We start from the raw sequence: 23875 nt of genomic DNA on the forward strand, positions 1-23875 counted from the left end.
GGAGTGTAATGGCACAATCTCGGCTCACCACAACCTTCGCCTCCTGGGTTCAGGCAATTCTTCTGCCTCAGGCTCCTGAGTAGCTGAGATTATAGGCCCGCACTACCATGCCCAGCTAATTTTTTGTATTTTTAGTAAAGACGGGGTTTCACCATGTTGACCAGGATGGTCTCGATCTCTTGACCTTGTGATCCACCCGCCTCGGCCTCCCAAAGTGCTGGGATTACAGGCATGAGCCACCATGCCCGGCCCTATATTGTATAATTTTTTTCACATTTTCTATAGTAAACAACTATTCCTTTTATTATCAAAACCGAATAATATACTTTTTACAATTTGGCAGATGAGAACAGGGTAGGATGGGTGAATGGTGAGCTAAATGGAGAGAAAGCATAGAAAAGAATTAGTCTGTCTGCCCATAACTCCCCTCTGTCAACTTAGCCTGATACCCATAGCCCAGCCAGCCTTATCTAAAGTGATTAAGGACTTCAGACCCTTCCTTGGAAATTCTTGGTATAGTGCCTGAGTTAAAACTAAAAATCAAATTGGGCTTTTTCCTAAAATAAGAAACTATTTTTATCAGAGTCCTGTTTAGAGTTCTACTGTGAAGAACAGTTATGTATTAGCTTAATTAAAATCCTGCAACTTGGTAGAACCATCATCATATTCAACTAGTGACTTGAAAATTCCAGGTATAGACCAGGCGTGATGGTTCTTGTCTGCAATCCTAGCACTTTAGGAGGCTGAGGCAGGCGGATAGCTCGAGGCCAGGAGTTCGAGATCAGCCTAGCCAACATGGTGAGACTCTGTCTCTATTACCAATACAAAAATTAGCTGGGCATTGTGGCAGGTGCCTGTAATCCAAGTTACTCAGGAAGCTGTAGCAGGAGAATTGCTTGAACCTGGGAGGGAGTGGTTGCAATGAGCTGAGACTGTCCCATTGCACTCCAGCTGGGCAACAGAGTGAGACTCTGTCAATACAGAAAAAGAAAGAAAGGGAAGGGAGGGCAAGGGAGTGGAGGAGAGGGGAGAAAAAAAAAGAAAAAGAAAGAAAGAAAGAGGAAGGAAGGGAGGGAGGGAGGAAAAAAGGAAAGAGAAAGAAAGAAAGGAGGGAGGGAAGGGAAGGAAGGAAGGAGGGAAATTATTCCAGGTCGTACAATTCACAAAAAATCCAAGATCTCTCTTATTGACAGAGGACTTAGTAAACTCAAAAACAAAACAAAAAAAAAAAAAAAACAAGAGCAATTAATCTAATTGATATAACTGATTATGTGAGTAAAAACACAAGCCTAAAGAAGGAATTTTCTTATAGTAATTGCCTGTTTTAAAACATGGATCCAATTTAGACGAGACAGAACACACAGGGCAGCCGCTTGTTAAGCAGTCTTCCTGCCCACTGCTTATTCCCCTACACCTGTCTCATGGAAGAACTGAAATTTGGGATGCTATGGGTATCTCCTGCTCATATCCTGGTAGCAAAAACCACCCAATGCTTCTTATGCAGAAAATAAAACAAAAATAGGTTCATGAAAACCCAGACAACAGAATTCCAATTTGTTCCTGATCCTAAGGTCTCACAATTAGAAGAAAATTATTTGGTTCATAATAATCTCTCCACAATATCCTTTCTTGCAACAACTTTTCTCTTTTTTATTTTTTCCTATTCAGGAAGTTTTAAATGACACAATCTCTTACCCTGATGGCACATTCATGGATTGGGAGTTTAAGATCTCTGTCTTGTATGACATTGCTAAGGTGAGAGTAACACACACACACAGAAAATATGACAATTAAATATAAGAAAACAGATGGAATAAGTTATTCAACCTTCTGTGCACTGGTTTTTTTCATCTGTAAAATGATAGTAATAGCTATGTCAGGGCTGTAGGATTTTTGGTTGTGAGGATTTTGTGAAATAATGTACAAGTAATGGTACAAGTAAAAGTTCAATATATATCAGGGTTTTTTTTATTATATTCCTTGTAGTCTGGGTGTGGGGCATGTAGTGTCACAGATTTTCCAGAAATCAAAATCATAGAAAACTACAAGAAAGACAACAGGGCCGGGCGTGGTGGCTCATGCCTGTAATCCCAGCACTTTGGGAGGCTGAAGCAGGGGGATCACCTGAGGTCAGGAATTTGAGACCAGCCTGGCCAAAATGGCAAAACCCCGTCTCTACTAAAAATACAAAAATTAGCCAGGTGTGGTGGGGGGCACCTGTGATTCCAGCTACTTAGGAGGCTGAGGCAGGAGAATTGCTTGAACCCAGGAGACGGTGGTTGCAATGAGCTGAGACCACACCACGGCACTCCAGCCTGGGTGACAGAGTGAGACTCCATCTCAAAAAAAAGAAAGAAAGAAAGACAACTGAATCCTCAGCTTCATTAGAGAAAATGTTAAGTACAGGCAACCGTCTTGCAGGAATCGATAATAAATGTGGACATGTATGTTTTCAGACATGATAGGAAAACCAGAGTGGATACCAGTAACCAGGGCCTCATTCAACACTGAAGACAAGCTGGTTGTGAGAGGGAGCTCTTCGATGTAGTCTTAACTCACCTGAAAGTTATATGGAGTCAGAATCAGTTTGAAAGAAGTGTTACAAAAATTGATTTGCCACACACATTTTGCTCCTGTGATCCCGGCTGAAAACCAGCTTTGGCTGAGACACCCTCTAACCACCAGAGAGAAGCACGCCAGCCAAAAACGAACTTCCTCTTGTTTAATTTTTTATTTTTTTATTTTTTTGACATGGAGTCTCCCAGGCTGGGGTACAGTGTCATGATCTCAGCTCACTGCAACCTCCACCTCCCATGTTCAAGCGATTATCCTGCCTCTGCCTCTCGAATAGCTGGGATTACAGGCACCTGCCACCATATAATTTTAGTAGAGATGGGGTTTCACCATATTGGCCAGGGTGGTCTCAAACTCCTGGCCTTAGGTAATCCTCCCACCTTGGCCTCCCAAAGTGCTGGGATTATAGGCATGAGCCACCGAGCCAGGCCAGGCTTCCCCTTTTGAAACAGAATGAATAAAACATTGTTTGAAAATAGCATGAAACCAATTTTGTTTTAGGAAATAATCTAGCCTGACACTCCCACACCTTCAGAAAGGCAAGGCACTGTTATTTATATTTTTATTTTAAATTGATGTAACAGAGGACCAGAGGGCTACCTAAAACCCTTTGCCTCACAGTATATACAACTACTTAACCAGAGATTTTAGACAATTCTCTTTTACTCTGTCATTTAAATAGACTTTGAAACTAGATGTAATATATAGGCAAATATTAGGACTTCAGTAATGTTGTTCAAATAAAAATAATGAGAGAAAGGTTAAAATCTGACGGTGTGAGTGTCTGCTAAAATGATTTCCAAATGTCACTTTTTTCTCTAAAATAATCAAGCAGCTGAAATGTGTCACATTTCTATTTTTCTATCATCTGAAAAATCACAGGGAATGTCATATCTGCACTCCAGTAAGACAGAAGTCCATGGTCGCCTGAAATCTACCAACTGCGTCGTGGACAGTAGAATGGTGGTGAAGATCACGGATTTTGGCTGCAATTCCATTTTACCTCCAAAAAAAGGTCTGTAATGAATGAAATGTTCATTCATTTCCCAACTGCTTTTTATTTTCCAAACCCATGTGGAACGCTCAGGAAATTGTGATCACTGATCAGAAGATAAGTACTTAAAGCGACAAGAGGCAACATCTGGCTCGTTCTGCAAAACTTCACACTTGTCAACGAGTACTTCCCGAGTTAAACAAGTGTCCTCTGTGGATTGCCTTCATCCATGTGCTGAGAAATCATGAAGAACTGAATGGCGTGTGAGAACAGAACTAGGTGAAAAAAATATAGAAGGTTACAGCAGGAAGAGGCGTGTGAGAACAGAACTAGGTGAAAGAAGGTTAGAGCAGGAAACAGAAGGTTAGAGCAGGAAGAGACCTTAGACATCATGTGATTGAAACTTTTTCCTTTATAGAGGACGGCACTGACACTCAGATTTGTCCAAGAAGGTAAAGTAGAAAGCAGAAGACTCATTTCCCATGAGGGACATCATTCATTTATCTGTGGTATTAAGAAATGTTAAGAAAAAACCTCTAACCAGTACAATATATTCTTACTTATCTCTTTCAGGATTCTGGTGAGAGTGAAAAAAGATAAAGAAAATGAATTTGTGACGTATAAAGGGCTTTTTGTGTTGAACATTTACCCTTTTCTTCATTATGACTCACAGTTAAACAGACTCAGATATCTAGCACTAATGTTGCCTTAAGATACTACCTAACTTCAAACACTAAATCCTATTTCTAATTCAACGTGGCAATCCTTTTGTTTTTCCTTAAAAAACAGAAAAATTGCAATCCTCCCCCTACATCCACAACATGTCAAGCATAATATAATATTGGACTCAATCCAATAATCTCTTATTGAAGATCTGTGTGCCAAGCATGGTTCATGACGTAATAGTACAAATTGTCATCAGATAATCCAACGTGACACAAATCAGATAAATTACAGGTCAAATCCCATCCTCTGGAACAGCACTCACTTGAAGCTACCTACCTATGGCATTGGTTACCTGAAATTTTAGCATAAATAGATTTACTTACCTTTTCTACAACCCTTAACCTTTATAATCAACTATGCATCACAAGTCACAAAAATTCACAAGACGTAAATTCAAAAAGGTGATGTACATTTGGACAGAAAACCAAACGAGGAAAATGCACATCATCATAAACATATTATCGCACCTAAAACTATGAATCTATACGTGTTTCATTAAAATTGGCAAAGATAAATCTCAGAAGGTTTCTAAGGAGCTAGGTGATCCTGAAAAACCTGTGACGGCTGTTGGAGAAAAATTAATTGCATGTCCATGTTATTACCAAAGATGTGTAATAAGGATTCAAAACTGGAGTGTCTCTGGGAGCTAAACACACCCTTGCACTCATGTGAAGGGAGTGAACTAGACGTAAGCACTACGGAGCGGCAGGGACAGGAGTAAAATATGAGTAAATTACGTTCGTTGCTCTTTAGAGAATACGGTGGGAACCAGTGAAAACACCTCTGTGGACACTAGCTGAGTTGGAGGCTGCCAGTATGTTACACCTAGAAAATATCAGTGATAGTCTCTTTGTCTTAATGTATTGTCTTTATCTTCTTTTAATAAACTTATATTTAAATATATATACACATTAAATAATAAATCATAATAATTTAAATAAAATATATTTAATATACATAAATGTGTAATTAGGATTTCATAGGTTTATTTCATATGTCCCATAAACGGCTAAATTCCTCAACCTCTCATACTGTATTCATTCAACATATATTTACTGAGTAGTTACTACAACAAGACCCCATTCTAGGTAAAGCTTGAGAGTTTTCAAGACAGTGATCCTCGCAGATTTCAGTAATATATTGCCATATGACCTCACCCAAATCCTAACGTTTCATAGTTAGTCTAAAAGGTGTGTGTTCTACTTTTGATCACCAGTATTAGCATGAATTTTTCAAAAGTTCGGAACCATATCAGTTCAAGGCCACTCATAAGCCATCACCCATATTTAGAGTGGATGGTGCAGGGAATTAGAGAGCAAAAGCAGGCTGGAGACCTGTGAGCCACTCACCGCCCTCAACTTTGCCGTCTCAATGTCTGCATTTACAGACCTGTGGACAGCTCCAGAGCACCTCCGCCAAGCAAACATCTCCCAGAAAGGAGACGTATACAGCTACGGGATCATCGCACAGGAGATCATCCTGCGGAAAGAAACCTTCTACACTTTGAGCTGTCGGGACCCAAATGGTACATCTGAATCCCTTCATGTTCCCCCTCTGGGAGCAAGCCAACCTGCTTTCTAGGCCCACTGAGACCCTAATCTGTTTGTGACCACATCACAATTCCGTCATGTGCAAAATTAATGATTTCTCACCTGCATTACACATTTTACAAGAGTATTAGGAAGATGAAATATTAGAGTGCACTGAAAATCGTAAGACAACATATACTGCCAGGTGTCATTATTGTTGGTGTTATTGTTAAGACTCTTCCTTTGCAATTCTCCTCTTTCCTTCTGATTCCGATAAGAGAATGTGCCTGCTTAACACCTAAAGTAGATTACTCTAACAGGATGACATACATATTTTAGTTCTTACTGAGAGTAGATCTATAGATTTCGGCCACATGTCCTCTCAGGAGAAAATGCTTCATCCCATTCATTCAGTCCTCATTTATTAAGCATTTATTATGTGCTAACTGTTAACTGGTAGGGAATAGGGTAACTACAGAATGTAGAGAGGGTGGAGTCATAGTATGGACAGAACCCTACTGAAAGCAGTGGTGTCTGAGCTGAGTTTTACAAGGTCAGTAGCATTTTTTTCCCTTTTTTCTTTTCTTTCTTTCTTTCTTTCTTTTTTTTTTTTTGACAGTGTCTTTCTCTGTTGCCCATGCTGGAGTAAGTACAGCGGCATGATCTTGGCTCACTGTAACCTCTGCCTCCCAGGCTCAAGCAGTTCTCCTGGCTCAGCCTTCCAAGAAGCCGGGACGACAGGTGCACACCACCACGCCTGGCTAATTTTTGTGTTTTATGTAGAGACAAGGTTTCATTATGTTGCCCAGACTGAACTCCTGAGCTCAAGTAATCCCCCAAACTCAGCCTCCCAAAGTGCTGGGATTACAGGTGTAAACCACTGTGCCCCACCAAGGAGCCTATCCTTAAGGTAACCTTCTGGTTATAAGTGGGATGAGACCCTTTCACTGGGTGCCACATTGAATTAACACCTGTCTACTAAGTGCTGGTCTAGGCTCTGCAGCACTCTCACTGAACTAAGAGCCATCCAGGGGAGTGAACCAACTGGATTTCTGATAAAACTCCTTCCATTTTTTCACGCTGTATTCTTCTTTGTAATTTAAATTCTTCTCACCCAATCAGAGAAGATTTTCAGAGTGGAAAATTCCAACGGAATGAAACCCTTCCGCCCAGATTTATTCTTGGAAACCGCAGAGGAAAAAGAGCTAGAAGTGAGTATATCTCCCCGTTTTCGTTTCCTCGGCCTGCCATATAAATTACCATAAATGTAATGGATTAAAACAACAAAAATGTATTCACTTACAGTTCTGGAGGCTAGAAGTCTGAATTCACATGCTCAGCAAGGGCACACTTCCTGCAGAAGAGCCAACAGGCTAATCCATTCCTTACTTCTTCCAGAAGTTTCTGATGGCTATAGACATTTCCTGTCTTGTGGTCACACAATTCAATCTCTGCCTCTTGGTCACAGCTTCTCTTCTGTCTGTTCTCCCTCTAGCTTCTTTCTATTAGGATACGTGAGACTGCATTTGGGTCCACCCAGATATTACAGAATAATCCCTCCATCTCAAGAATTTTAACTTAATTATATCTGCAAAGGCTCTTTTTCCAAATAAGGTGACGTTCACAGGTTCCGAGGATTAGGACGCAGCGTGTCTTTGGGAGCCAGTCTCACTGCCCATGCCCTTACTCCACTCCCCAGCTCAGGAATCAGCTAGTTTCTAAAGCACACATTCTCTTTTTCTCCTTTTTTTTGAGACAGCCTTGCTCTGTCGCCCAAGCTGGAGTGCAGTGGCACAATCTTAGCTTATGGCCACCCCGGCCTCCAGGTTCAAGCAATTCCCCTGCCTCAGCCTCCTGAGTAGCTGAGACTACAGGCGTGTGCCACCACATCCAGCTAATTTTTGTATTTTTAGTAGAGATGGGGTTTTGCCATGTTGGCCAGGCTGTTCTCAAACTCCTGACCTCAAGCAATCCCACCTGCCTCAGCCTCCCAAAGTGCTGGGATTACAGGCGTGAGCCACCATGCCCGGCCTCATTCTCTGTTTTTTAATTGATATATAATATTTGTACATATTTGTGGGGTGCATGTGATATTTTGTCATATGCACAGAATGTGTAACGATCAGTCATGTATTTAGGGGGTACATCACCTTAAGTATTTATCATTTCTTTTTTCTTTTTTTGAGACGGAGTTTCGCTCGTGTTACCCAGGCTGGAGTGCAATGGCACGATCTCGGCTCACCACAACCTCCGCCTCCTGGGTTCAAGCAATTCTCCTGCCTCAGCCTCCCGAGTAGCTGGTACTACAGGCGTGCACCACCATGCCCAGCTAATTTTTGTATTTTTAGTAGAGACGGTGTTTCACCATGTTGACCAGGATGGTCTCGATCTCTTGACCTCATGATCCACCCACCTCGGCCTCCCAAAGTGCTGGGATTACAGGCGTGAGCCACCGCGCCCGGCCAAGTATTTATCATTTCTATGTGTTGGGAACACTTCAAGTCCCGTCTTCCAGATGCTTTGAAATACACATACTTTTTGTTGCTAACTATAGTCATCCTACTCCGCTGTCAATCATTATACCTTGTTCCATTTTAGTAAGAGTCATTAGAACTGGGGTAAGATGGTACTTCATTGATTTGCATTTCCTGATGATTAGTGATGTTGAGCATTTCTTTATATTCCTGTTAGTCGTTGGTAAATCTTCTTTTGAGAAATGTTTATTCATGAGTTTTGCCCACTTTTTTTTTTTTTTTTTTTGAGACAGAGTCTTGCTCTTTTTGCCCCAGCTGGAGTGCAGTTGCACAGTATCAGCTCACCGCAAACTCCACCTCCTGGGTTCAAGTGATTCTTCTGCCTCAGGCCCCCGAGTAGCTGGGACTACAGGCGCATGCCACCATGCCCAGCTAATTTTTGTATTTTTAGTAGAGACAGGGTTTCATTATTTTGGCCAGGATGGTCTCAATTTCTTGACCTCGTGATCCACCTGCCTTGGCCTCCCAAAGTGCTGGGATTACAGGTGTGAGCCACTGTGCCTGGCCAACTTTTGCCCACTTTTTAGTGGGATTTTTTTAAACTTCTGAGTTGTTTGAGTTCCTTGTATATTCTGTAATATCATCCTTGTCGGATGAAAGTTTGCAGATACCTTCTCCCATTTAAAGAGTGAAGATTGTCTCTTCACTCTTCTCTCTGCTCATTGTTTCTTTTGGTGCACAGAAGCCTTTTAGTCTAATATGATCCCATTTGTCTATTTTTGGTTTTGTAGCCTGTGCTTTTGGGGTCTTAGCCGTAAAATATTTGCCTAAACCAATGTCCTAAAGTCTTTTCTCTATGTTTTCTTCTAATAGTTTCACAATTTTAGATCCTATGTTTAAGTCTTAAATCGATCTTGAGTTGATTTTTGTATATGGGGAGAGATGGGGTGTCCTTCCCCCAGTGTAGGTTCTTGGAGCCACTGCTGAAAATCAGTTGGCTGTAAGTGTGTGGATTTATTTCTGGATTCTCTATTCTATTCCATTGGTTTATGTGTCTCTTTCTTATGCCAGTGACAGGTTGTTTTGGTTACTGTAACTTTATAGTACGTTTTGAAGTCAGGTAGTGTTATGCCTCCAGCTTTATTCTTTTTGCCTGGGATTGCTTTGGCTATTTGGGCTATTTTTTTGTTTCATTTGAATTTTATTATTGCTTTTTCAATTTCTGTGAGAAAATGACAGTGGTATTTCTATAGGATTACAATGAATCTATAGATTACTTTGGGCATTATAATCATTTTAACGATATTAACTCTTCCAATCCATGAGCATGGGATACCTTTCCATTTGTTTTTGTCCTCTTCAGTTTCGTCAGTGTTTGTAGTTTTCCTTGTAAAGGTATTTTACCTTCTTTGTTAAATTTATTCCTAGATGAGTTTTTTTTTTTGTAGCTATTGTAAATGGGATTGTATTCTTGATTTCTTTCCTGCTACGTTAATTATTGGTGGTATATAAAAACACTACTGATTTTTGTATGTTAATTTTACATTTTTCAACTGTACTGAATTTATCATATCTAAAAGTTTTTTTGGTGAAGTCTTAAGGTTTTCTAGATGTAAGGTCATATCATCTGCAAAGAGGGACAATTTGACTCCCTGTTTTCCAATTTGGGTGCCTTTTCTTTTTCTTGCCTAATTACTCTGGCTAGTAATTTCAGTACTATGTTGAGTAAGAGAGGTGTCTTTGTCTTGTTCCGGTTGTCAGAGGGAAAGCTTTCAGCTTTTCCCCATTCCATGTGATGTTTGTAGGTTTGTAGTATATGGCTTTTATTATTTTGTGGCTATCTAGTTTTTTGAGAGTTTTTATCATGAAGCAATGTTGAATATTATCAAATGCTTTTTCTTCATCTATTGAGATGATCATATGGCTTTTGTTCTTCATTCTGTTGATGTAATGTTTCCTGTTTATTGATATGCATATGTTAAATCATCCTTGCTTCCTGGGGATGAATCCCAATTGATCATAGTGCATTATCGTTTTGATGTGCTGTTAGATTCCATTTGCTAGTATTTTTTTGAGGATTTTTGCATCTATGTTCATCAGGGTATTGACCTGTAGTTTTCCTTTTTTGTTGTATCCTTGTCTGGTTTTGGTATCAGGGTAATGCTGCCCTTGTAGAATAAGGGAGAATCCCTACGCTTCAATTTTCTGGAATAGTTTGAAGATAATTAGTTTAGTTCTTCTTTGATAGTTTGGCAGAATTCAGCTGTAAAGTCATCCGGTTCTGGAGTTTTCTTTGTTGGGAGACTTTTTATTAGTGATTCAGTCTCACTGCTCATTGTTGGTCTGTTCATGTATTCTACGGTATTTTACATTTTCCTGATTCAATCTATGTAGATTCTATTTATCCAGGAATTTCTCCACTTCCTCTTTATTTTTCAGATTGCTGGTATATAGTTGTTCATAAGAGTCTCTAATAATCTTTTGCATTTTTTATGCAATCAGTTATGTCTTTTTCTAATTTCTGATTTTATTTATTTGGACCTTCTCTCATTTTTATCTTGGTTAGTGTAGCTAATGGTTTATTGACTTTATCTTTTCATGAAAACAACTTTTTGTTTCAACGATCCTTTGCATTATCTTTTCAGTCTCTATTGTGCCTCGTTCTACTCTGATATTTATTATTTCTTTCCCTCTAATAACTTTCGGTTTGTTTTGTTCTTGCTTTTCTAATTCCTTGAGGTGCTTTGTTAGATTTGAAATTTTTCTATTTTTTTGATGCAGGCATTTATTTCTATAAACTTCTCTCTTACCAGTACTTTTGCTGTATCCCATAGGGTTTGATATGTTGTGTTTCGATGTTCATTTGTTTTAAAATTTTCTTAAATTTCTCCTAATTTCTTTATTGACTCAAGATCATTCAAAAGCATGTTGTTTAATTTTTACATATTTGTGTAGTTTCCAAAGTTCCTCCTGGTATTGAGTTCTACTTTTATTCCATCGTGGTCTGAGAAGATATTTGATATAATTCTGGTTCTTTATAAATATGTTGAGACTTGTTTTGTGTCCTAATATATGGCCCATCCTGGAGAATGTTTCATGTGCTGATGACAAGAATGTTTATTCTTTAGCTATTAAATGAAGTGTTCTGTAAATGTTAGATTCATTTGTTCTAACATGCAGTTCAAATCCAATGTTTCTTTGTTAAGTTTCTGTCTTCATGATCTGTTTAATGCTAAGAGTCCCCAGCTATTATTGAATTGGAATCTACCTCTTCCTTTAGATCTAATAGTATTTGCTTTAAATGTCTGCATGCTTCAATATTGGATGTGTAGTTGTTTAGAATTCTTATATGCTCTTGCTGAATTGAGAACTTTATCATTATATAACAACTTTGTCTCTTTCTACAGTTTTTTTAAGTCTGTTTTATCTAATGTAACTATAGCTACTCTTGCTTGCTTTTGTTTCCATTTGCATGGATTATCTTTTTCCATCTCTTTACTTTCAGTCTGTATGTTTCTTTACAGATGATTTTCTTGTAGGCAGACTATAGTTGGGTCATTTTTTAAAATCCGTTCAGCCAGTCAATATCTTTTAAGTGAAAATTTAAATCCATTTACATTCAAGGTTATTATTATATAAGGACTTATTCCTTTCATTTGATTAATTGATTCCTGGTTGTTTTACACACCTTTTATTCCTTTCTTTCCCTTGCTTATCATTATGGTTTGTGGTTTTCTGTAGTGGCAACATTTGAGAACTTTCTCTTCCCTCTTTGTGTGATTGCTTTACTAGTGGATTTCATACTTTCATATGTTTTCATGGTGGTAGATGTCATCCTTTCACTTCCAGGCGTAGGACTCCCTGAAGCATTTCCTGTACGGTATGTCTAGTGGTGATGAATTTCCCTGGCTTTCACTTGTCTGGGACAGCCTTTACTTCTTTTTCATTTATGAAGAATAAGTTTGCTGGATAGGGTTCAGCAGAAACCTTACAGGCCAGGAGAAAAGGGATGATGTAGTCAGAGTGTTGAAAGATAAACCAAATTATATCCAGCAAACTTATTCTTCATAAATGAAAAAGAAGTACATTCCTGTTAATCTGATGGGAGTTTCTGATAAGTAACCAGAAACTTTTTTTCTTGCTGATTTTAGAAATTTTCTCTTTAACCTTTGAGAATTTGACCATAATGCACCATGGAGAAGAACTTTTGAATTATATATTTTTTGGGATCTCTGAGTTTCCTGTATCTGAATGTCTAAATCTCTTGCTGTTATTTTGTTAAATGGGTTTTCGATCCCGTTTGTTTTATCTTTGCCTTTTGGGACATGAAAAATTTAATTATTTAGCAACTTTATGGTGTCTGATGTATTGTGTAGGCTTTTCTCATTCTTTTTTTTTGTTCTTTTTTCTTTATTTTTGTCTGACTGGATTATTTCAAAAGACCTGTCTTCAAGTTCTGACTGAAATTTCTCTGCTTGATCTAATATATTGTTGAAGTTTTCCAATGTATTTTGTATTTTATTGAGTGACTTCTTCAGTTCCAGAGTTTGTTTTATTCCTTTTTATAGTATCTATTTCTTTGGCAAATTTCTCATTCATATCCTGAATTTTTTTTTATTTCATTGTATTATTTTTCTGTATTCTTCTGTATCTCACTGAGTTCCTTAATATTATTTTAAATTCTTTTTCAAGAATTTTATTAATTTCCTTTTCATTGGAAATTGTTGCTGCAGAACTACTGTGTTTCCTTGGAGGTGTCATATTTCCTTGCTTTTTCATACTGCTTGTGTCTTTACGTTGATATTTGTGCATCTGGTGTAACAGTTACTTCTTCCAATTTTTAAAATTCGCTTTCATAGGGGAGAACTTTTTTCCTGAAGCGATATCTATGGTGTTGGTTGAGCGAGGCGCTTTGGCTTTGATTCTGGGTACATGCAGAAATGTAGCCTCCACATAATCTACTTATGTGTGAGCAGTGTTGTCAGGGGGTCTGTTATTTCCTTAGTGGTTTAGGATGTGACTGTTAGTGGAGGCTGTGGGGAAGTTTGTTGAAGATTGGAATGCCAGGTGGGCCAGTCCTCAGACCCCCTTGGAGGCACTGGTGCCAGCATAAGCCGTCTTTGGGCCCCAGGATATAAGCTGGTACCAGTGTTAGTGGATCTAGGCAGATCCATTCTTTGGCCTCCAGGTAGCTTCCTCAGGCTCCAGTAGTAGCAGCAGTGGCCTAGGCTGCTGGGTGGATTCCCACATTTCTGGGTGGCAGAAATGGTGTGGGTAATGGAAGTAGCCATGATAGGACAAGCTTCTGGTTCCCAAGCAGGCTGCACTGGTGTTGGTAGTGGCTGTGACAGGCTCAGCAGGTCCACAAGTGGTATATGCTGATAGGCACCAACTGTGGTGGTAGCAACAGGTTATGTGGCCCCCAGAAGGTGTACTTAGGTGCCAACAGTGGTGGACTGGGCTAGACCTCTAAGGCCCCTGCATGACATTCTGAAGCACTGGAAGAGTGGAAGTGAGCCAGGTGGACCTGTCCTCACACCTGTCTTTAGTCCCCACCCCGTGGTGTGTACACGCACTGGCTTCAGTAGGCAGGGGTCATTCTCAGTTTTTATAAGCTCAATGAACAAGGTGTTGGTGTGGAATACTTAATAGACTTACAAATGCCATCTAATCATTTAGAAGGAAATCTGCCAACATCCAGAAAAAATCGAGAAATGTACTTTTACTCATTTTATCCTTCCTCTGCAGGAAATGGAGCTTTTCTCTCTACATTTGCTTTTTTAATAGTCCCTCAAAAAGGCCTTGAAGCCCTGTGAAAATTTTCTAATTATTTTTTTCTTTTAGCATTTTAACTGAGCCTTAATAATCCAAGAAGACAGTAAAGTATTTTAAGATATTTATGGTGTTTAGGGCCGGGCGCGGTGGCTCACGCCTATAATCCCAACACTTTGGGAGGCCGAGGCGGGTGGATCACAAGGTCAAGAGATCAAGACCATCCTGGTCAACAAGGTGAAACCCCGTCTCTACTAAAAATACAAAAACTAGCTGGGCACAGTGGTGCGTGCCTGTAGTCCCAGCTACTCGGGAGGCTGAGGCAGGAGAATTGCCTGAGCCCAGGAGGCGGAGGTTGCGGTGAGCCGAGATTGTGCCATTGCACTCCAGCCTGGGTAACAAGAGCGAAACTCCGTCTCAAAAAAAAAAAAGATATTTATGGTGTTTAAACAAAAACATCTTTTGTTCCTTGTGGAATAAAAATAAAAACATGGCCGGGCGCGGTGGCTCAAGCCTGTAATCCCAGCACTTTGGGAGGCCGAGGCGGGTGGATCACGAGGTCAGCAGATCGGGACCATCCTGGTCAACATGGTGAAACCCCGTCTCTACTAAAAATACAAAAAATTAGCTGGGCGTGGTGGCGCGTGCCTGTAATCCCAGCTACTCTGGAGGCTGAGGCAGGAGAATTGCCTGAACCCAGGAGGCGGAGGTTGCGGTGAGCCGAGATTGCGCCATTGCACTCCAGCCTGGGTAACAAGAGCGAAACTCCGTCTCAAAAAAATAAAAAAATAAAAATAAAAAATAAAAACATTTTCCTTCTATTCACAAAGACACTGCCAGATGAGTTTATGGCCAGACTCTGCAGGGCCTGAGTGAACCATTTTTGCCTCACACCTTCCCTTTCTTTTTCAATAGTAACAGTATGTTGAAATACAACTTTCTGAAATACAGCTGCTGCTGGCCCTGCCATTTCCGCATTCCTTTCTTTCCTCCTGCTTTTCTGAATTTCGGGATTTCTCCGCATAATCAGCATATCCTTTCTCAAGTCCTTTTTTCTAATCTGATATTCAAATGTTTAAAGCCTTTTCCACTAAAACAGCATCATCTTTAATTCATTTGTGTAGTTGGACAGTTCTGGAATTAGAAATAAGAAATAAAATTTCATGTTAAGTAACTGAGTCCCATAGAATACGGAGTTGAAACTAGATCACTCAGCAATGCCCCAAAAGCACCCAGTAGAGTCGTCCCTCTATCCATGGGGAATTGGTCCCAGGAACTCCTGAGGATACCAAAATCCACAGCTGCTCAAGGATCTGATATAAAACAGCCTATTATGTGCATATAACCTACATACATTATCCTATGTACTTTCATTTATCTCTAGATTGCTTATAATCTCTAATATGATGTAAATACTATGTAAAAATCTGTGGTACTGTATTGTTTAGGGAATAATGACAAGAAAAAAAAAGTCGGTACATGTTCTATACAGACACAATCGTCTTTTTTTTCCCAAGTACTTTCCATGCTTATTTGGCTGAATCCACGAATGCAGAACCCACAGAGACAAAGGGCTGGTGGTATTTTACTCTGTGGCACTGTATCGGCTCAGCTGTTAGTTGTTTCTATTCTGCTTTAAGTCAGCAGATGAATTACCAAGGAAGGAGCGTCATCTAGTGTTGAATATGGGCAACCACAGGCTATACCGCGGCTCTACTTCGTTCCCAGGAAATTGTTCAGGCAAAGTACAGGGACAGGGATTGGATCTAGTATCACTTATGATCTTGTTTTCAGCCAGAATGAAAAACAAACTTTATTTAAAACAAGCAGTTTTCACCACACATTTTGATTTTTTTTTAAAAGCTGCAAACAGGTGGTACTAGATAAGATGAGGTTCCCATGGGCTTCCTCCTGTCTCCCTACCTCCTCCACACCTCCCCTTTCTCCATCTCACTTCTCTACTGCAGCTGTGCATTATAATCACCTGAAAAGCTTAAAAATCTACAACTGCCCTTTGCCTATACAATATTTGGAACAGACTTATACTCACGAATTATTCATTGTTTCTCTGAAATCCAAATTTAACTTGATGTCCTTTATTTTTACTTGCTAAATCGGGGAACCCTACTAAGAGCACTTCAAAATCTATTAAATCAGAATGTCTTAGGGTGGGGCCTGGCTGTAAGAAAGGGTGCAAATGTTCCCCAGGTGACGCTGTTGTTCACTATGGTTGGGACCATGCACAGCTGGGCTTTTATTCTCAGTTGGAGCCATTTGTCTCATATTCACTGAGCCTTTGTTTCCTGACCAAACTGAGGGTGGGGCTGCTAGTTCTCATGACCCAATAATAAGATGCAGATGAACTGGGGAGGAAGCAAGTTTTTATTTCTGTAACCAGTAACAGGGGGAAGGCCTGGAAATTATCACCAGACCAACTCAAAATTACAAAGTTCTGTCCAGAGCTTATCTACCTTCTAAGCTATATGTCTACATGTAAGTGTGCGTTCAAAGACCTAAGTGATTAACTTCTTTTAATCTGTAACTAAGGTCTGAGTCCTGAAGACCTTATTCTGGAGCCTCAGTAAGTTTCCTTAATCTAAATGGGTCCCAGTGCTGGGGTGATTATCCTTCCTTATCTTGCCTCCTGCTAAATCATGGAAGTTTGGGGAGTTCCTTCAGACCTCCAATAAATTAGTTTGTGGAGGCCTGGGGAGTTTCTTCAGACCCCCACTAAAACTTGTTTAATCCTAAATAGGTCCTGTTAAGAATTCCTTCATTATTTTGTCACGCTTTAAGGCCCATGAAAGGCCCAGGAAAAAGTCTTAATGGGCTTTTGTTACATTCCGGGCTTTCTACAATGACACTGGCTTTTAAGACTTGACTTAACCACTCAGTCAGTACTAAAACAGTTGTTTTGGAGGCCTGCCACACCTTCACTATTTTTCGCCCTCTCTAATATAAACCTTGCACACACTTGCAAATTCGCTCAGTCTCCCGTCCCCTATCAACCCAGCCTCATCTAAATTGCTATCACATTTTTCATTAATTTTACCCAAGGGATTAACATGTTAACATAATGCAGGTGGGCATGCCTGAGACAGAAACCAGAGAGCTGGAGATCTCTTGTCTGCACTGACAGAGTTGAAGATATTTTTTAACTATTTTTTTTGCCTTAATCACTCCTATGAATGATATAAGAATTCTCTCTTGATTTGGTTTACTATCCCCTGAGCTTATTTGCCTGTTTTTTTCTTCCAGGTGTATCTACTTGTAAAAAATAGTTGGGAGGAAGATCCAGAAAAGAGACCAGATTTCAAAAAAATTGAGACTACACTTGCCAAGATATTTGGGTATTGCTGAAATGTTTACTTTTATTCACTAATTTCAAGAATTTTTTTTTTAATTTGGGTTAACATTCAGTAGCACCTAAGAATGAGAATGTGATAAAAATCCAGTGATAAAAATCCCAGGTTGCAATCAACACCTTTCTCATAACATTAAAATGATATGGAGATTATCAGACTATTTTTCCCAGGGAAATAATCACTTGAAAAATTAAATACTCAAGGTCAAATTTTTCTGATTAAAAAATAAACTTCAGCTGATTACAAATTTGTCTGTTAAAAATAGAGCTTCTGGGTGCTTCTGTGGGTAATTAGGATTTAGAAGTGTAGCTTGAGTCCTGAGAATCTGTAAAGATCCTACAGAATTCTTTTTTTTGAGATGGAGTTTCACTGTTCTTACCCAGACTGGAGTGCAATGGTATGATCTTGGCTCACCACAACCTCCACCTTATGGGTTCAAGCAATTCTCCTGCCTCAGCCTCCTGAGTAGCTGGGATTACAGGCACGCGCCACCATGCCCAGCTAATTTTTGTATTTTTAGTAGAGACGGGGTTTCACCATGTTGACCAGGATGGTCTCGATCTCTTGACCTTGTGATCCACCTGCCTCGGCCTCCCAAAGTGCTGGGATTATAGGCGTGAGCCACCGCGACAGGCTCAGAATTCTTAACATTGGCACATTCTTAGGACCTTAAAGTCTTAAAATCTCCAGCTTTGGCCCTAGGTACTTAAAAGATGTTATGAATCAGAGCATAATTCAAGGTGAGGGAGAAAAGTACACTATTATCTAGTGAGATTCATTTCTAGGTACCCCATGTTTTCAGTGAATGCAGAATGAGAAAAATAACACTGAATTAAGAGTTAGGAAAAAAAACTTCTAGACTAAGATCTGTTAAGAATTTGCCATGGGGCGTTGGGCAAAACACTTACCCTCACTGAGTATCAATTTTCTTATTAGAAAAATTGGATTGAGCAAGATGATTTTTGTGATTTTTATTGGATTGAACAAGATGATTTTTTCCAGGTCTTTCTGTACTTCTCATTAGGTTAAAAGATTCAGATTTTTAATGACACTAAAAGTCTAGGGCTGGAGGAGATGAAGTGGAGTGAAGGTAATGAAAGTGTGGTCTTTAAGTGGTAGAATTCGGCTGTTAATTGTGGGAATGGAGCAGGAAATAATAAACAGTTAATTCCAGCCCTCTTTTTTTCTCCTTCGCTGTCCTGTTACTAAGATCAGATGAGACTTAATGTGTGACAGATGAGACTTCATGTGCTCATGAAGAAACTGGGTCCTTGATACTCAGCTCGTAAAGTGTCCTGGTTCTCAAACTTAGCTGCAGCTTGGAATCACCTGAGGACCTTTAAAAATACTGATACTGGGGTTTTATTCTAGAGGTCTGGGGTGCATGCTGCTGTGAGGATTTTTAATCTCTCCCAGGTGATTAAAATATGCAGTTAAAGGTGAGAAACTGTTCTAATTGAATCCGTTCATCCTGGAGTGAGCTCACCCAACTTCATCTCTTACACCTGCTCCCACATCCATGCTACCCAACTGGACTCTGTCCTGGAAGGTCAAGTAAAACTTTCCTGGGGAACTTGTTAAACGATTCTGTTTCTTAATTACAAGCCTAGCAATTTTCAGTCACATAGGTCTGGGGTAGGGCACAAAAATGCACTGGATTTTTAACAAATATGTCTCCACATCCCAGGGGATGATGATGTAGGCCATCTTCTCCTGAGTGATTGTTACTGTCGTAATAAACAGTAAACTGATTGTTATTTATTCAGCACATGCAAGTGTGCCTTAGACGTTATGAACATTATCTCTGATCCTCACAATGCTGGGAGGACTCCACGTGTCTCCTCCCTGACCTCTGCCCCAACGCTTGCCATACCTCGCACTGTCACACAAAGCCGGCATCTCGTCTAAGCCTCCTTGAGCTAACAAAATAATCCAGAGTTAGGCTTCTGGTGTCAGGACCCTGACTCTGTACTGGGGAGTTAATATAAAAGTTGGCTTGGCTTTTCTTAGTCCTTCTCCTATACTTTCATTTATCACTTTTAGACCAGTTTTTAAAAGATTTTCCTACTGGGCGTGGTGGCTCACGCCTGTAATCCCAGCACTTTGGGAGGCCGAGGCGGGTGGATCACGAGGTCAATGGATCGAGACCATCATGGTCAACATGGTGAAACACCATCTCTACTAAAAATACAAAAATTAGCTGGGCATGGTGGCGCACGCCTGTTGTCCCAGCTACTCTGGAGGCTGAGGCAGGAGAATTGCTTGAACCCAAGAGGCGAGGGTTGCGGTCAGCTGAGATCTCGCCATTGCACTCCAGCCTGGGTAACGAGCAAAACTCCGTCCCAAAAAAAAAAAAAAAAAGATTTTCCTTTATTGCAAATTGTTTATTTGGTACCTTAGAAAATACAAATAAGCAAGCAAGAAAGTAAAACATCACCTGTTTCCCAACAGGTGACCACCAGTTTAAAAAATTTTTGAATTTTGTGATATAAATTAAAATGTTAATGTTCCATTGTCCGGTCATATTTTAACTACATTTTTGTTATGCATTTAGATGATTTTTGTTTGTCTTGAAAGAATACCGTGACATTTTTTGTTGTTAACTCTAAACACATTCATGATTGTTTCCTTAGGATAATTCTCAGAAATAGAGTTATAAGCTGATTGGTATATGCATTCTTAAAGCTAGTGACATTTTTAACCAAATTGCTCTTCGGGAACGTTTTGTTCTGTATATATTTCCTCCTTCTCTTACACTGATTACCATCATTTTTTTAAATCTTATTTTTGTCCTAAGGTTAAGTTTTTTTGTTTTGTTTTGTTTTTTTAGTCAGAGTCGTGCTCTATCACCCAGGCTGAAGTGCAGTGGCACAATCTCGGCTCACTGCAACCTCTGCCTCCCAGGTTCAAACGATTCTCCTGCCTCAGCCTCCAGAGTAGCTGGGACTACAGGCATGGGCCAATACGCCCGGCTAATTTTTGCATTTCTAGTAGAGACAGGGTTTCACCATATTGGTCAGGCTGGGCTGGAACTCCTGACCTCAAGTGATCCTCCCACCTTGGCATCCGAAAGTGCTGGGATTACAGGTGTGAGCCACCAAAACCGGACGAGGTTTTTTGTTATGTTTGTTGGCTTTTTTCTTTAATTATCGGTTCATCATATTTGTCCATTGTTTTATTGGATAGTCATGTTTTCTTAATAATGTATAAGAGCTCTTTATCTATTACTACCTACAGCCTTTTTCATGACCAAAAAAATGAAAGCTATATGGATACCTTGATCCGACGTCTACAGCTATATTCTCGAAACCTGGAACATCTGGTAGAGGAAAGGACACAGCTATACAAGGCAGAGAGGGACAGGGCTGACAGACTTAACTTTATGTTGCTTCCAAGGTAAAGCAAGTCTTGCTGATGTGGAGGCTAAAACCTTCAGCATGTCCTTCTAGCATTGTTTTTCACTGTATCTATATAGGATTTGTTTCCTTGTATATATTCTTCAGTAGATTATTGGTTTTAAAATGCGTGTACTTTGCTAAGCCTTGTTCCAGTTTGTACTCCACTGACTAACGTTCCGAAGGGCACCCAGTGATTGGCAGAGCTGGAATTCTACCCAAGAGGCCCGAGCGAGAGCCCCTGGTCTGCTTTAGCAACTCTGACCCCAAAATCTCAAACCTGTGAAAGTCAAATCACGTGCCAGAAAACTTGGAGGCAGATCACAGCTTGGGGGAAAGGAGATGGAACACAGTTGGCAAGTGGTGTCTCATAACCTTGTGATAGATGGACAAAACCCATGAGGCCTCAGAGTGCCTGGAAACAATGTGGAACCCTTCATATCCACTTCAGGGATGGCCATTTCTGTCAGAGCTCCATAAACGTTAGTTACATAAAGCATAATTCCTTGCCTGGTCTTTAATGCTGTCGTGACAAAAACAGCATCCTAGTTATCTGGCTGTCTTCCCAGGGTTTCATTGGCGGGGGTTTTAACCACCGTAGTGTCACTCAGGTGGCTTAAATCAGCTGGCTCACCATTTCAGCTTTTTTCCTAGTCTTGGTTCAATATGCCACTTGGCCCACTAGATGGTAGATGTTTTTATTAGATTTCCAAAGGTTCTATCACACAAGTCTCTTCAAGAGCTACAATACACCATGGTGTCACCACAACTCACTTTGGTTGTTCGTGTAAAAATTATATTTGCAAGATAAAACTAAAACATGCACGAGCAACAACTAGAAGAATAAAGAAGAAATATGTATAGCAAAGGGAAATAAACTTAAGACTGTATGCAGGAAACAGATATCACTTAAACACTTATTTGAACAGCACCCCTTGGGGTATTTAAATACATTAAAATAGATGTTTCTTCTTTTTTTGCCATTGTTGTTGTTTTGTTTTTTACTTTGAGATGGAGTTTCGCTCTTGCTGCCCAGGCTGGAGTGCAATGGTGTGACCTCAGCTCACTGCAACTTCTGCCTCTTGGGTTCAAGTGATTCTCCTGCCTCAGCCTCCCAGGTAGCTGAGATTACAGGCACCTGCCACCACGCCCAGCTGATTTTTGTATTTTTAGTAGAGACAGAGTTTCACTCTGTACCCTCGAAAATACTATGTTGGCCAGACTGGGCTAGAACTTCTGACCTCAGGTTATCCACCCACCTTGGCTTCCCAAAGTGCAGGGATTACAGGTGTGAGCCACCGCACCTGGCCAGAAGTTTTGTCTTAAGGGAAGACTTTCTAAGAGATCTACTCTGTCTACTAATTTTATCTGTGTCAGCAACAACCTCTTACCAAAGCTCATCATGTTAATTCCCATCCCTTCCTTCAGTTATTTACAACATGAGTTTCTCTCTCTGGGTAACACACCATTTTCCAAGTGTAATAGTCCATTCTCACCCTTCTATAAAGAACTACCTGAGACTGGGTAATTTAAGAAGGAAGTTTAATTGACTCACAGTTCCACCAGCTTTACAAGAAGTATGGCTGGGAGGGCCTCAGGAAACTTATAATCATGGTAGAAGGGTGTGGAGAAAGCAAGTAACTTCTTCACATGGAAGTGAGAGAGAGAGCAAATGGGGAGGTGCTACACACACTCAATCAACTAGATCTCATGAGAACTTAATAACACAAGAAAAGCAAGGAGGAAATCTGCACCCATGATTCCATCACTTCACACCAGTCCCTCCCTCAACATTGGGGATTAAAATTCAACATGAGAATTGGGAGGGGACGTGGAGCCAAACCATATCACCAGACTCATATGACTTTTCAGATATAAGCAGTGCAATGAATTGCAAATATGGCAGAATATTCAATTTAGTCATTACATCTCTGTACCCTCGAAAATACTATGCACTTTATACAGGGCATGTCAGGAACAACCACTCCACATGTGCCCCTAGGAATCCAAGCAACACCAAAGGAATGTTTTTCAAGGGTTACAAGTTTTGTCATTGTACCAACTAAAAAGGTTTCTCCGGATGCTCTGTAGGTTCTCCAAATGAGTGTTAGAAATCTTTGTGGTTGGTTGGGTACTTTCTTTCCAGGAGAGCCCACCTCCAAATCTGCCCCATCTTCCTGACTATCCAAGGCCTGGGTTATGCAGAGAGTGTAGTGCACAAAAGACTGATGGGTGGGACTGAAGGCTCCTGAGTTCTAGTCCTGGCTATGTCCCTAATGGGCTGTGGAACCTTATGGAAGTCATGCTTTTTTAGACCTCATCTTTCTCATCTGTAACAATGAAAGATTTATTTCCAGTGACTTCTATGATATCACCTAGCTTCCAGTTTCTGATTCTAGTGGCTCCATACTCAGGCCACTACAAAGTGATGGCAAGGACAGACAGGGAACGTCCCCCTTCATGTCAGCCCCCACTCCGTTTTTTCAATGCAGAGGTAACTTGGCACATCAAGTATGAAGTCCCTTCTGGTTGTCCTCCCTCAATCTTGAATCTGATATGCTGCTCCTTATTCAGCAAAGATATTCTAAAAGTTGCTTTAATTTGACTTTTACTGTTTTAGCATCATTTAATTTATTTGCATAATTGATTTTGCTTTTTAAAGTACCCAAATCTGGTTTCAAAATATATCAAATAAACTCTGGTTCAGAATATATCAAAATTTATATTTAAATACATTATTATTTCACAGTAATGTTAAGCAATGCCATGTTACATATGCCAGGAGAGTAAAACTATCGACTTTGTTGAGAAATTCAGATCAAACACCTGTGGTGATTTAAGTAATACCACACTCTCCTCAGCTTCTGCATATAGAGCCATATCTGTAAGAAGCTGATTATCAATAGAGAAGCAAAAGTGGGCAAGTATATATGTGTGTGTATATATATATATATGAGGGTCTTTATGGTACGAAACTTATCTGCTTATATATATTAGTGTTAATAATCAAACACTAAGTTAATGTTGAACCTGCCTATATTCACCT

General features: G+C 40.0%; 1 protein-coding gene across 2 annotated transcripts in view; it reads left to right on the forward strand.

The window, feature by feature from the left end:
• GUCY2C (guanylate cyclase 2C) overlaps window positions 1-23875 on the forward strand; it is an 87279-nt gene that overhangs the window by 53510 nt on the left and 9894 nt on the right. Inside the window, exons 16-21 of one of the 2 annotated variants that reach the window (XM_035255278.3) lie at window positions 1669-1755; window positions 3457-3589; window positions 5682-5819; window positions 6946-7034; window positions 17328-17419; window positions 20672-20830. In XM_035255278.3, the coding sequence (XP_035111169.1) occupies window positions 1669-1755; window positions 3457-3589; window positions 5682-5819; window positions 6946-7034; window positions 17328-17419; window positions 20672-20830 (698 nt within the window). The remainder of the gene's footprint in view (window positions 1-1668; window positions 1756-3456; window positions 3590-5681; window positions 5820-6945; window positions 7035-17327; window positions 17420-20671; window positions 20831-23875) is intronic. The other variant, XM_035255279.3, reaches the window with a different exon arrangement.

The sequence above is a fragment of the Callithrix jacchus genome, chromosome 9 (genome assembly GCF_049354715.1).
Source record: "Callithrix jacchus isolate 240 chromosome 9, calJac240_pri, whole genome shotgun sequence".
NCBI lineage: Eukaryota > Metazoa > Chordata > Mammalia > Primates > Cebidae > Callithrix > Callithrix jacchus.